The sequence below is a fragment of the Lissotriton helveticus genome, chromosome 4_1 (genome assembly GCF_964261635.1).
Source record: "Lissotriton helveticus chromosome 4_1, aLisHel1.1, whole genome shotgun sequence".
Lineage (NCBI taxonomy): Eukaryota > Metazoa > Chordata > Amphibia > Caudata > Salamandridae > Lissotriton > Lissotriton helveticus.
In genome coordinates, this window is record NC_136063.1 from 1468404524 (window position 1) to 1468418667 (window position 14144).

Below are 14144 nucleotides of genomic sequence, written 5' to 3' on the forward strand. Positions count from 1 at the left end.
GTGATAAGTGCAAAAATATGAACTTGTGAGGAGGAAAAGGCTGATGTACTAGTATTTATATGTTTGTTCTTAGATTTTAATATGATTTCATACATAGGTCGTCATTTCATATCCTGACGTGAGGCTAGGGAATGTTTTCAATAAGAAAACTCAGTTACTATTACTCTAAAAGAAGGTTTATATACATGTATAAAGATCTTCACTCATGTTAAGACCTCCTGGGGTCTTACTATCCAACTCTAATATGTATCTGGTCTCCAAGAGGCGTAACATTGCCTCCCTATTCCCTCCACGTTTCAATGGCATTTTACAGTCAATTACAAAATATTGCAGATGTTTGGGGTCACTGCTGTGTACATTCTCGAAATGACGGGCCACAGGATAGGCCTGGTCCCTACCTGTGATGGCCTTAATGTGCTGCAGTATCCGTTCGTGAGCGGGTAGTCGGGTGCTCCCGACATACCGCAACCCACATGGACACTGCAGCACATATACTGCATAATCTGTTTTGCAGGTTAGTCTCTTCTTTATAGGTACCTCGGTATCTTAGAATGGCATCGAGTAATGGGTTTTATTGCAACCGTGTCGACACGCCTTGCAAACCAAAACATTTTTGAAACCTTTACTCAATGCCATCCACGTACTGGATGTTGTCACCTCTGGGCAGTTACTAACTAGTTTGTCTGCCATTGATGGAGATTTTCTAAAGGTTAGCTCCGGTTTCTTTGAGACTAACCCTCCTATGACAGGATCCCTTTTCACTAGATTCCAATTTTTATAGAAAATCTTCCTAATCTGTTTATGTTGTTTGTTGAATGTTAATATTGCCCTAGGTTGAACATGAGCTATGTCTTGTGTGCCCCCTGTTGGTTTAAATTTGGGAGTAAGAGCTTGATCTCTTGTGAATGCTCTTGATCTATTTATAGCTGTCGTGAGAACCTCCTCCGAGTATCCTCTGGCTAAAAATCGCTCCTTACTTTCTCCCTGGGCAATGTGGCACTCCAGATCAGAACTGCAAACCCTCCGAATACGTAGCATCTCCCCATAAGGGGAGGCTGCCTATTAGGTGATGTGGATGTTGGCTGGCCGTGTGCAGGACAGTATTGCCTGCAGTCGGCTTTCTGTATAATGTGGTGGCTATATCATTGTTCTCTATATATACCTCTGTGTCCAGGAAACAGACTGATTTTTCATCAATTGTGGAGGTAAATTGCAAATTTAAGTTGTTATTATTTAATTTCTCCACAAATTGCTGCGCCTCATCCTTAGATCCCTGCCAGACCATAAACAAATCATCTATGTATCTTAAATAGATGGGTACATGATCTCACATGGTGGCTTGATGTTGCATCATGAGAACCTGCTCCTCCCACAGTCCCATGTGCAAACATGCAAAACTGGGGGGAAAGCAGGCCTCCATTGCCACCCCTCTGATTTTCTGGTAAACCTGATTGTTAAATACTAAGAAGTTCTGTTCCAAACAAATCTGTATCATGGAGATTAGCAGTTTGTTGTGCATTGAAAAAATCATTGCTCTCTTATTTAGATAATGCTGTACCGCTTTGATCCCATCACAGTGTTTTATCGAGGTATAAAGTGAAGACACGTCTATGTCATCAATAAATATTCAGAATTCCAAACAAAATTGTCCAGCTTACGAATAAAATCCGAGGTGTTATGTACATATGACACCAGGCCCTTGACTCACTCCTGCAAATAATAGTCTATGTATTTCGAGATGTTTGCCGTGGAGCTGTTGATGGCTGAGATAATGGGGTGCCCTGGTGGCATGTCCACACTTTTATGAATTTTTGGTATCAGGTAAAAAGTTGGTATCACCGGATGTTCTTTCTTGAGGAAACCAAACTCCTCCTTGGAGATAAGATTTCCGCTTCTCCATGCCATTAATTTGGAGTTCTGATCTTGCCATGCCATTTTTATAGCTATATATATATTTATTATTGGAATTTTACATTGCGCAAATTTGACCCGAAGGTATCAGAGCGCTTTGAGCGCTTTACATGAGCACCATTTGCGTTACAGCCAGTGTTCCACCGGAGGTGTTGTATGCAAGCAAAGGTTTCAGTGAAGGATTATTATATTTTCGTATTGTTTCTCTAAAATAGCATGCCATCTGTTGACATCACATTTTGCTAAAATAAGGCAATTAAACGTTTCAAAGAAACTGATGCAGTTTGATTGATTTCTATTATTTCCAGTAGACCGCACGTCTTCATACTTTGCCCTGGAAAAAATACACCATTTACAGAAGAATATTCTGTAACCTATCCCTTCAAACACGGCAACAGAAATGGCCGAGAGTGAGTCGGACATGTGAGGCGACAGTGGAAAGCAGAAAGTCAAATCATTGCAAGTTCTGAGACGAGCTGGCCCTGCTGCAGAGCGAAGTGTATTCAGGCTAGGAGCCAGAACTCTGTAGCGAAGACGCTTGGTTTGTAGGGACACAGGGGGGGAGAGCCATGCCTGCTCACATGCTGCAAACTTCATGCCAGCTTTGGCAAGATGTTAGGCACAGCCTGCAGTCTGCTTTGCCAGCAACAGCGGCTGTTTAGGGTGCCACAGAGTTGAAGCCAAAGGAGGTATGGCGACGACAGGCAGAAGCTGGGGGCTGCCAGCTGGCAACAAGATATATGAAACAAAGCACTCCTAAGAAGGACTCAGGGTTCACTTTACTGTTGTGTCCTAAAATATTACCTTTGCTGGCTTTAAGAAATTGAACTATTAGTTGAGGGGGGTAATTGCCCACCTCGCACAATAGTCAGAATCCTTGAAAGGGTGAATCACTTTCTAAAATCACTAAATTAACCTGAGCTGAAACCAGGTAGCTATGGCACAGAGCCGACAGGTTTAACTTGGAGGCAATGTGAATAATATTTATGCACTGCCAAAAAAGTAATTAAGCAACAAAACCACCCAAGAAAAATACGAAACCAAGTTAGGAAAATAGAGAACACGGTGATAGATAAAATTATACCAAAATGAGAAAAATCCAATAAGAGGAACCAAAGATATTAAGAATTAAAGCTTCAAACTGAAATAGTGGAAAAAACGTTAAGTGTTAAGTGGCAAATGCAGTTATGGTACACCGGGACCTAGGTGTGATTTGAGGCCGACTACAATGAAGTGTGGGTTGGCTACAGAAACAAAGTTTGATCAGGTCAGAAGTTTTACCTTAAGACTCAGTCTTTGAAATGGAAGTCCAAAATCTTCAGCAGAGAAAGGCAGCAGGATTTAAGACTTGTGTCACAAAGGATGCTCGCAGCCCTCCCTCCCCCACTGCATATTCTGTCAAGTTCAGAGGGATATCTCTGTCCATTCGGGTCGGCCTATTTGCTTCTGGAAGGAATTTCACATCCGTTCACGTTTTCAAACGGTAATTACTGACTGGTGGAAATGGAAATTACTTGTCCCATAATATTTATTTAAAACTATCTAATTTCACAACTGAACTGGATTTTTAATACCTATTAAAAATAGTTGTAGCTTTATTTTTCTAACATAAAACCCACAAAAGGGGATGGTAGACTGCATGCAATAAGTCTAACCACTGGCAAAAGTCTAGCCCAAACTGCCAAGCCAGGTCCTATCTGAGCCAGAACATAAGCAACCCAGGACCAGGTTTGCCCTAGTTATGGGCTCATCAACCAGGTACAGCTTAGTTCCAGTAAGCATGGGACCCACATGTGGGCATAACCTTTTCACTTAGGGTGGTACATGAAACACAAAAAAGGTGATGGAAGGCTGCTTGCAGTAAGTCTAACCACTGCTACCTAGAGCTGAAGCAACAATGGGGCCTGGTGGGTGCCAAGCAACACACCCCTGAGCAAGGAAGGGTGGGGAAGCAATGGAGATGGGGTTGTGGGTGCAGAAAAGATAACAACAATACTAATGGGACAGGAAGAGTTTGGAGTATCAACACATGAGCTGGGAAGAAAGCAACATGGAGAGCAGGATCCATGAATATCAGGGGAGTGCATCACGTGAAGGAAAAATCAAAAAAAGACAAAGAAAAAAGGACAAAAGTAGCTCCCTCTATGTAAACAGTGGAATGATAGAACTCATCCATTTAAAATACCAAGACCAAAATGGTCCTGAGCAGATTAATGACAACAATGGGGAGGAAAGCTATGGCAGAAGGGAAGTGAGTTAGGCAAGAAAGTAATTCAATTACAAGCAAGGGACTGACCCAAAGCCCACTCTGTGTACTGTATTGTTCAGAAAGGTCTTCGACAGCACACATATAAAGCGGTCTGTACGAGAGACCTAAATACAGCAACATGTCTAACTTCATTAAAGGAAACGAAATAGAAGGCTAATGGTGATGTGTCCAAATGAGTACGTATTGTGTTCTGTATGCAGTGGAAAATCGGTGTAGACAATTTTTTATTTTTTATATTTTTTTTATAGAGTTTTTATTGAAGAAAACAAGAGAATTTACATGAATCGGGTGTCATACACAGAATACAGTATATCAATAGGTGAGCAAGTATACCAATGCATAAGACGCAATATACCGAAGACTGCAACTGTAGCAACGATACATACATTGTGAAGGAAAAACGATCAGCAATCTGACAAAACAACAGCCTGCAAGATTAGCCCACCCATAATCCAGGATAATAAAGACCAAATTAGACGCCCGACAAATAAGAAAATCGACACAGGATAGACGACCCATCTCTTGTGAAAGAAGAAAGGAAAGAGAAAAAAGGCCATAGAACTAAACGAAGGTAAAATAACAAACCCCTCCCCATTCCCCCCACCCTACACCTCTGCAATGGCTACGGCCCATCCCCACTAGCAGTGTGCCTGTCGCCCCAGAACTAGTCCTAAAAGAAGGAAAGAAGAAAGTGGAGGAGGGAATATCAAACAGGCCCCCGGTCTCCCCTACCCCCGCCAGCAGCAACCCACCCCATACATCTCCAGGATAATAGAATGCAACAAGTAAAGTCAAACAGGGGGGATGCTTGTAAGAATCACCCCGCTCCCGCGCCAACATGAGGTACAAATCCCGTGCCAAATGGAGTCAGTTTTCAAACCCATACGGTAAAAGTCAACCCTGGCCACTACGAATCTTCATGCGAGCCCTGTCTATTCGAACCATCATCACAACAGGAGAATCAAAGTATAGAAAAGTTTCCAAGGCAGCATAGAAGAAGTGATACCAGGATAGCCGTGTACAAAGTCCAAAAGTCAGACGAGGTTCACCGCCCATCAGAATTAGGGCGCCAGAGCGTTTTTGAACAATCCGGGGGAAAAAGGTATCAATCCGACAGTCATTGGAGAACTCACTCTGAAATGTAGGAATACCAACATCCATCTTGGGCAATATCGGCATAGGGCAGGATGCACCTTTGATATTCTCAGGCTCGCTTGCTACCGTCTGGGAGTCGAGAAAGAATACAAAGTCCAACTTCCGCGCGGGGCCCTCTGTAGCAGTCGGAGCTTGCTCCGCGGGTAAAGCATCTAGTTCCAGAAACAACAAAGGGTCGGGGTCCGGTCTCCGGCAGATGATATCAGCCGTTACAGCCATCCTCTGGACGATGGCGGTGACTTGTGAGTGGAGCTCCCCAATGGCGGCCATTATAGTATGCAGCGACGGTGTACATTCAACCCGCTCCATTGCCCCTCGCGAAGCGACCGATCCGGTCTCTGAACCCCGGAGGTCGACTACTCCGGGGCACCTGGCACAGACGATGCTGATGACAACTGTAGGCACTTCCAAAAGCGCAAACTCAACACCGTCGCTGCCAGCGAGGAACCAAGCCCATCGAACCCGGGAGCTCAACGGGGCCTCCGGGCAGCGGATCCCCGACCACAGCAATTGATACGTCAAGCCGCCGCAGCTGCGGGATAAAGCTGCCACCGAGCCATCATCCAAAACGGTCAAGAAAAACTCCACTTCGGGAGACCGGACGCCACCCACGTCCCGCGGCCGATGTTGTTCAACTCCAGCCCGGCTGGGTTAGAAATCGAGGCCCCGGCTTCAACTCCAAAGTAGGCCGAGAATGGAGCACGGCTAATCTTCGTCCTTGGAGCAGCTAGAAAGTCCAGGATTGCACCTTTAGAGTCAGGCACACCTCAGCCGCACGGGAGTCCGTGAGAATTCAGGATGATAATCAGGATTTGTGAGCAACTGGCGGAGGTCGGCGGAGCCGGGAGCCTATGCGGCCATCTTGGTTGCTGGCGTAGCTCCTCCTCCGGTGTGACAATTTTTAATATAAAGGAAAATACTGTTTCAAACTGTAGCCTGGATGCATAAACCTTCTGTCCCGGAGAATCCCATGCCATGTATTATCTTGCTCACAAAATCAATCAAATCAGAAAAGTAGCCAATACAATTAATGCACTTGACCAGACAATTACAGCATTATAGTAACATTACATCACCATTCCCGTTTCATTACAATAGAAGTGCTGATTTGCTCTTTAGTGACTGCATAACCATGTTACTAAGTCTGACAATACAAAAAAAGGCATTCTACGCTACAGAAAAAACAGACTTATACAATTAGTAAACTACTGTGCTAGAACAATCACTCAGCTGCATTGGTATTCTCTTAACATTTGATTTCAGTGTAACGGATCCGACAAGCCATACCCATTCTTCAATTTATACATTCAGCGGCGGAGTCCCAGTCCAAAGAAATCTTTGCCACAGTGCATGAACTGGCCTCATCTGATAGAGCCACGGCTGTGATTCCTCCCTCCCAATCTCTTTGCGACTCGCTCAATGAGTTTTTCATTGAGGTCGCAAAGATTAAAACCAACATCCCTCTCCCATCATCTACATTCACTAATCCCTCCCCTCCTTTCACTGTCCCCAAATTAACCAGTATTCCCCTTTTGACCAAAGACACACTCCTCCCACTGCTCCAACGGGTGAAATCGGGTTCCCCCCTGGATTTTGGCCCCCTCTCACATCCTTAGAGAAGTCTTTCTAGCTTGTCCCATCCCGCCCCTCACACTTCTTAATGATTCACTTAGTAATGGCGTTGTCCCTAGTCTTCATAAATCCGCGGTTGTCATCCCTATTTTAAAAAAGGCTGGCGCCGATCCCTCGTCCCCTTCTAACTATCGTCCCATTTCTCTTCTGCCCTATTTAGGAAAGGTTTTAGAAACTCATGTCACTAGTACCCTGAGCACTCACGTGGAGGCAAATCACTGCCTCTCCTCTTGTCAAGCGGGCTTTCGGCCCCTCCACTCCACGGAGAAGGTGGTGATCTCGGTGATGGATGGACTACGTGAAGGCATTGACACCAACCTTTCGCAAGCCCTCATCCTCTTAGATTTGTCCGCCGCTTTTGACACGGTGGACCACTCCACCCTCCTCACCCGTGTCAGGGCGGCGGGCATAGAGGGCCTAGCCTTCTCATGGCTCGAGTCTTTTCTGAGCGAGAGGGCTCAGGCGGTCCACTTTGCCGGTTTCACTGCTGCCTCCCGTAAGGTGTTGTGCGGTGTTCCCCAGGGTTCCTCACTTTCCCCTCTTCTGTTTAATTTATACATCTACCCCCTCATTTTTATGTTGCAGCGGCTCGAGGTCACGGTGTTCAATTACGCCGATGACCTCCAGCTAATTTTCAACCTTTCCCATTCTCCTTCATCCGCCCTGAATGTTCAAACAGTTATGCTGTTCATTCAGGACTGGATGAACTGCAACCACCTCAAACTCAACCCGGACAAGACGGAGTTGGTCTTGACCGGAGGTGGTTGCAGTCCCTGGTCTCCCTCCTATTGGCCCCCATCACTTGGTGTTTCCCCACTCCCTGTCCCCAAAGTTAAAACCCTTGGGATTTTTCTCAATTCACAACTTTCGGTTCACTCCCAAATTAGTTCAGTGGTGTCCTCCTGTTTCTTTTCCCTCAGGACAATCAGGAAGATCTCCCGCTTCTTCTCCCTCCCAGCATTAAAAGTCATCGTGATGGCAATGGTGCTCTCGCGCCTTGATTATGGTAACATAATCTATAATGGCGCGCCGGCCTACGCCATCCACCGCCTGCAACTAGTGCAGAATCAGGCCGCTCGCCTGATCCATGGCCTGCCCAAATTTCGCCGTGTTACTCCTCTACTGCAGGCATTACACTGGCTGCCTGTGAGAGAGCGAGCCTTATTCAAACTTGGCTGCCTCACCTTTCAGGCCAGGATGGGCACCGCTCCTGAGTTTATATGCTCAGCCATCAAGCCTTACTTGCCGGGTAGAGAACTTCGTTCCACCCATATGGCACTCCTGATCACTCCCCGTTTCAAAAAGAAGAAAGCTGGAGGAACAAAATTTGCGGTCCTTGCCCCAGCTTTCTGGAACTCTCTCCCTGTGCGACTCCGCACTTCTCCTTCTTACATCGAGTTCCGTAAGAACCTTAAAACCTTTCTTTTTTCCCAAGCTTTCGCTGCTTAGCCCCCTCTTGCTGTTGTTGCCGCTCGTAATTTGAAAAGCGCCAAGAAACCGCTCGGTAAAAGTGCGCTCAATAAATGTTTTTAAATTCAAATTCAAATTCAGAAAACAAGTCTTTCAAGTTCGAAAGCTTTGTTTGATTGATGAGAATGTCTATGTAGTCCTACAGGAAATCATCACTTGAAAGAACAGAAATGTACCTGAGCCACAAGTATTGAAACCAATTTCAATGAAGGCTCGAAAGATTAAAATAGAATTTCTTACAAAGTTGTACTCCTAACATGAGAGAAACACATATTCCCCAACCACAATATTCCCTTGACAGATCTAAATCATCCCTCTCCCAATCTCCAGGCCCCCAAAAAAACCAAAGAGGATGTCTGGGACTTTTGCAAGACACCCACTTAGGCAGACACACTTGTAGGGAAGAGTTCAAACTGGACACCTTTCAGGCAATTTAACAAATCTCAGTTGGAGATGTATTCATTATAAATTCAACACATTTAGAAAGACCCAATCTACAAGTAGGATCGTCCCTGTTTTCATTGCTTCTCAGTGTAGGCACATGCTAACATGACAATTTGCACATAAACCTTCTCACCTGTCGCTTAATCATTGCCAGGTTTTCTTTGGCTTGATTGACCAGTTTTTGCACTTCCTGAACATCTGTAACAGTTCTATTTTCTCTGAAGGCATCTCTGATTCTTCTGATAGCATAAGTCCTGGGGAAAAAGCACAGAAGACAAAACAATATGTATGGTTAAACGTCAATACTACCTTTCATCAATATTTACAATAAAACAGTTCTGTGAAGACATTCTGTAATTTGAAATGTTCGTTGTGATCTGATTACTAGCTAATAAAAACCTCTTACAAGTTAAGTATGTAAAACGTTCTTCAGCTGTGTAGTGACTTTTGTCCTCTGATGCCAAGATTCACAAAGGGTTGGTAGAAGTCAAGAATTTGCTCTGTAGGTGGAAATTCGGGCATGCCAGTGATTTTTCTCCATCATAATTCAATTTATAATCTTAAAATTGCACCAAAGGTGGATTTTTTAACTCCTTATTGCATTTCTTGCTTTAAGTTTTACTTTGAAGCCCAAATCTTTTAGCTTTCTCTCAATTTCAAACTGTTCCCTTGAGGGCTGTGATGAAAGAGTTGCAACGGAGCAAAAATGAAGTGTCCAAGCCTCTCACCTAATGGCTAGATTCGCATAGGCCACTTTTCGAAAAGTCAAAAATGTGTTCATGTAGGATAAAGCCTACAATATACAGAAATATCAAAAGTTCAGAAGATGTCAAAGGCTTCTGGTAGTATTGCTTGGAAAGTGGTGTTGTAAAGTCCAAGGAGTATTCATATTCATGTCCCTTGATGCACAAGGAAACGCACAGGTTGCCATTTCTACAAACAGCCATTGAAATTAAATAGCATTTGCACTTTGTTTTGTTTCATGGAGCAAAAATATTTTTTCCTCTCCACAAACACCTTTTCCTAGAACCCCAATGGATTTCTTTGCCCCTGAATGAAGTACATTTAAAGTGTTTTCAAAGTGAGAAAATATGTTTTAAAAGTGTGTGAATATATCAACAACCATGCACATTTATGGGTGCTCAACAATGTTTACTGGTAGACCCACCGTACAACACCCACAAAAACCCGTCTTAAAGGAATATTTGCTCATGTGGAAATTTTAAAATAATGGCAGATGTTTTGTTTGAGTGAATCCCTTAGAGAGAGCAAAATACCAAATTCCTCATTGGGTCATTCTGTAAAGAAGGAGATTTTTCCCTCAAACATCTGTAAAAGGAACTTCTTGAAACACGAGAAAATGCACAACCAAAGTGTATCATATAAAAAAATGGGGCACAAGCAAGTTGTATTGGCACAGTCGCACTGGGTTCTTAACATTCAAAGTCTTGTATGAAAGTGACAGATAGAATTTCATATGCAAAGAAAACAAAACAGATTTGGAATATAATAACTCAGCTGTGTGTCCAAATACTTTAGCAATACATAAAATATTTAAATCAATATAAAGTACGTTAAAAGTTGGGCCCTGCTCTCCCTCCTGCTTAGGGCTATGCATAGAGACTGTGGTGACTGAAAATTCTGTTGTAGACGAATCTAGGACTCTAGTTAAATATTCCCGATTTATGCCCTTATGTGGTTATATCAAATCATATCCTTATAGGCATAAGAATCATACTCATATTAAGACATAGCCAATGCAGTCCAAATACGGCAAGGCTACTCCCATAGACTCCTAGAAAGCACAACGTGTTCTTAGATAAACCAAGCCTCCAGCAGCCCGGGAATTCCCCCTGCTTCTGTATTGATTTGTCCTAGAACTCCCGGAGTCCTGAAAGAACTGCGAGTTCTTAGTGACGGCTTATGTCCAACCTTACGTCAAACTCTGCACCTTCCAGGTATAAATATACCAGCATCTGCCCTAGCAAGACACATGGTGGTTTGGAGCAGATCGACTATCTACTTGCCCGACGCCCTGCTGTAGCAAGTGCCGAAGGAAGACGACCTTCCCGCTGACGCACTGAGAGAGACGCTGTCTTTACTCCTGCCGAGAAATCCAGCACCAGTGTTTCCCTGTCACCCTTGCGGGTTGCTGGGAGATCGAGTCCTGAGAGAGAGATACAAGACCTCCTTCATTCTATAACCAAGGTACGGAGCTGATTAGGCCCTTAGAGAATTCTTGATTTAGATTCTTGGCAGAAACTATCTCAACTCAAACTACATCTCACTTACTCCTTCCCATGTACTAGGCTTAGGTTAGGTACACCGGGGTAGGCGTATCTTAGAAGCACCAGTTGAGTACGTTTAGTCATTATTTTATCATTGTATGTATTTATCCATTTTAAACAACGTATGGCTTAGAAACCATACCATGCTTTTACAGTATTATTTTATAGTACTCCTTTTACTGTACGCACTTTACTTTATGACAAGTATTGCGATTGTAGCAATTCACCTCTCTTGCATGAGAAAGAAGACTGTTCAATAAATAACCTCTTTTATTGAAAACGCCCGTTTCTCTGCACTTCTGGTGAAACTAAGCATGCACGATTGACTGAGTAAAATAGCTATCTATTGTTTCCGCGACTCTGGAGGTATACTCCTTATTCTTGAGGGAGCAAAGTTGTCATGTTTATGCGGTTGTCAGAAACGAATCCCTTCTTGTGAATTCGAGAAAGTTTCTAGTGACCTCAGAACTAGCTGGCATTCATAATTAAGTCTAACATATTCAATAGAGACCTAGTCGACCTAAGTCCTACGTCTAAACTATTGTTTATGTTATTCCAATGCGCAGAGCCTATTGGGAATATAGGAACTACACTACATGGCGCCCAACGTTTGGTAAGGCGATAATTTAACGCTAGATACTAGAGTAACTCAGTCGTGCTTTTCACACAGACTCCTTTTTTCCCGTAAAAACTCCAATAGATGTCTGGAGTGGGTGAAAGGATAATATCCGCCAAAACTTAGTAGGAGGAGAATCCTATGAATTAGTTTTTGGTTTAGTCAACGTTGAAGGATACAGTGTTCCAAAATAGTGTGCACCTAATCTTTGTTTTCTTGCAACTTGCTCTGCAAACTATCTGTCAGCAAAAATGACTGAAAGTGACGACGAAAAGGAAAGAGCTAGAATAGAAGCTCAAGCAGTCTTAGATGACACAGCCCTCCAAAATGACCCGGATGCAATAAAGATCCCGATAAATATAAGAAGAAGTGTAACTTACAAACGTATAAATAATGGAGTATCATCAAGAGGTTGTGGTAAATAAATAAATAATACCTCTCTTTTTGAATGCATAAATGAATAACAGATAGCTCAATAAAATAAGAGTCAAGATTCGAGGTAGTAGGAGTTTGCAGGTTTATTACAGCATAAAGGACAGGAACAGGACAACCTGCATAGGAATAGGATGGCAGGGCCCAGCAGCTGCTGGGGCTGGATCTGGGATGAGCGCGCTCACATTTAATAACAATACACGATCATATATACTAAAACAGTTGCATTACAATACATACGATAGGCGGAGCAGTGGGTGTGGTCAGTAGCAGTCGCGAAAGATAAGGGTGAAAGTGGGTGTAACAGAGGCGTATACATAGACATGTGATGCAAACGTAACAGAATATGTCATGAATGGGGCGGAAACCATGGAGGGGGCTACCTGAGGAGCCGGGACCTCTAACCTGATGGTGCGCGCAAACTGGCGATGACGTGTTACTAGGAGAAGCTGGGGGCTTCGAACTCTGTGCTAGGAGCAGAGACCGAAGTCTGGAGAGTCAGGGCGACATGTACCTAAGCAGTATCTAGTATCTGATGTTTAGAGAACATGTTGATATGAACTAAGAGTCAGGAGAGGAGAGGCTAACGGACTCTAAGACTGGAGCATGCATTATTCTATATGTAGTGCGTGATGAAGAATATGAAATGACCATTAAAATGCAGTATTTCTCTAACGTGGAGACGTAAAGGCTAGACAATGACGGAAACTATTGATGCGATTCAGTAGCTTTAGGAATGCAGAGAAGGAGGACTGAACTGATAACTGGAATCATAACATACTCTTGGCAGACTCAGAGGCAGAGCCAGGCTGAGCCGGGCACTGCGAGGCAGGAAGTAAGTGAAGGGTCGAGGATACAGGTGGGGGCTGTATCGCTCCTCAGCGAGGCTTCAGGAGACAGGAGACAGGAGCTGAATCTGGTGTCCAGGCCCTTCTGAGGCCTAGAAACGGGGACTTTACAATGGAATAACGTGCACACTGAGAAACGTGGCAACGTAGCTTTACATAGGCCTGATATTCGTAGTATTCACGAGAACTGAAAACTGGCATACTAGAGGTGGACACAACTGTAATTGCGTCTTTAATCGAACATAGGGAATACATATGCATATTAATCATGCACAGATAACATATGATGGATGACTCGTAGGGACACAGAACATGACAAAATTTACTTTTCCACATTCCCTCCTTGTCACTACGTTTCATCAGGAAACATCAATATTCATGATACCATCTATCATTTCATACAGTATCATTTGCTCGTCTCGAATTATCCTGGAACGGGATTTAGAACGGGACTTGGGACTAGGAATACAAGAGGTAGCACAAATGCCGCAAATCGCAGGGCCACATTGTATACAGAGGCAGCAGCTGAATATGATCGCTACTGCAATACCTAGAAAGGACAAGACTTTCCATCCCCAAGCGGAAATTATATTCCAGAACCAACCGGACCATGTCCAGGTGCCTGGATCTTGGTGTAACAGATGGGCAATTTTATGGAGTCTGGTTATAGCTGAATAAACAGACGGCGCGTTATTTGGAATGAAAATGCAGCAACTAGATCCGATGACTCTACAGGCCCGCCCCTATCGGCCAATATGACGTCAAGGACGAGACGATTCTGTAAAACGACAAATCTCATAGCAGATTGCTCTTCAGTTAAGTTACCTAGAGCAGAGGCAGTCTCATTGACTACAGCTTCAAGGGTTCTGGTTAACCTACGGATTAGCTTACTGTTCTGGATAGGTCCTATAAAGAAGAAGAAACCTCTATTGAAAGCTGTATACTGTTCTAGAGCAGTTTCAGTATAATCGACAATGGGGGACTCCCTTCTATGTCTAATGTGTACTAGATGTGTGTTTCTATGATAATCAGATGGGGCTAGGAAAACTGGTGGCAGTAGGAAGGCAATGTAACAGGTT

At 43.7% G+C, this 14144-nt stretch overlaps 1 protein-coding gene across 1 annotated transcript in view; it reads right to left on the reverse strand.

Annotated features, from left to right (window-relative positions):
* The window catches only part of LYRM4 (LYR motif containing 4), a 566415-nt gene that overhangs the window by 320799 nt on the left and 231472 nt on the right, over window positions 1-14144 (reverse strand). Inside the window, exon 2 of the mRNA XM_078688054.1 lies at window positions 9015-9135. Coding sequence (XP_078544180.1) covers window positions 9015-9135 — 121 coding nt within the window. The remainder of the gene's footprint in view (window positions 1-9014; window positions 9136-14144) is intronic.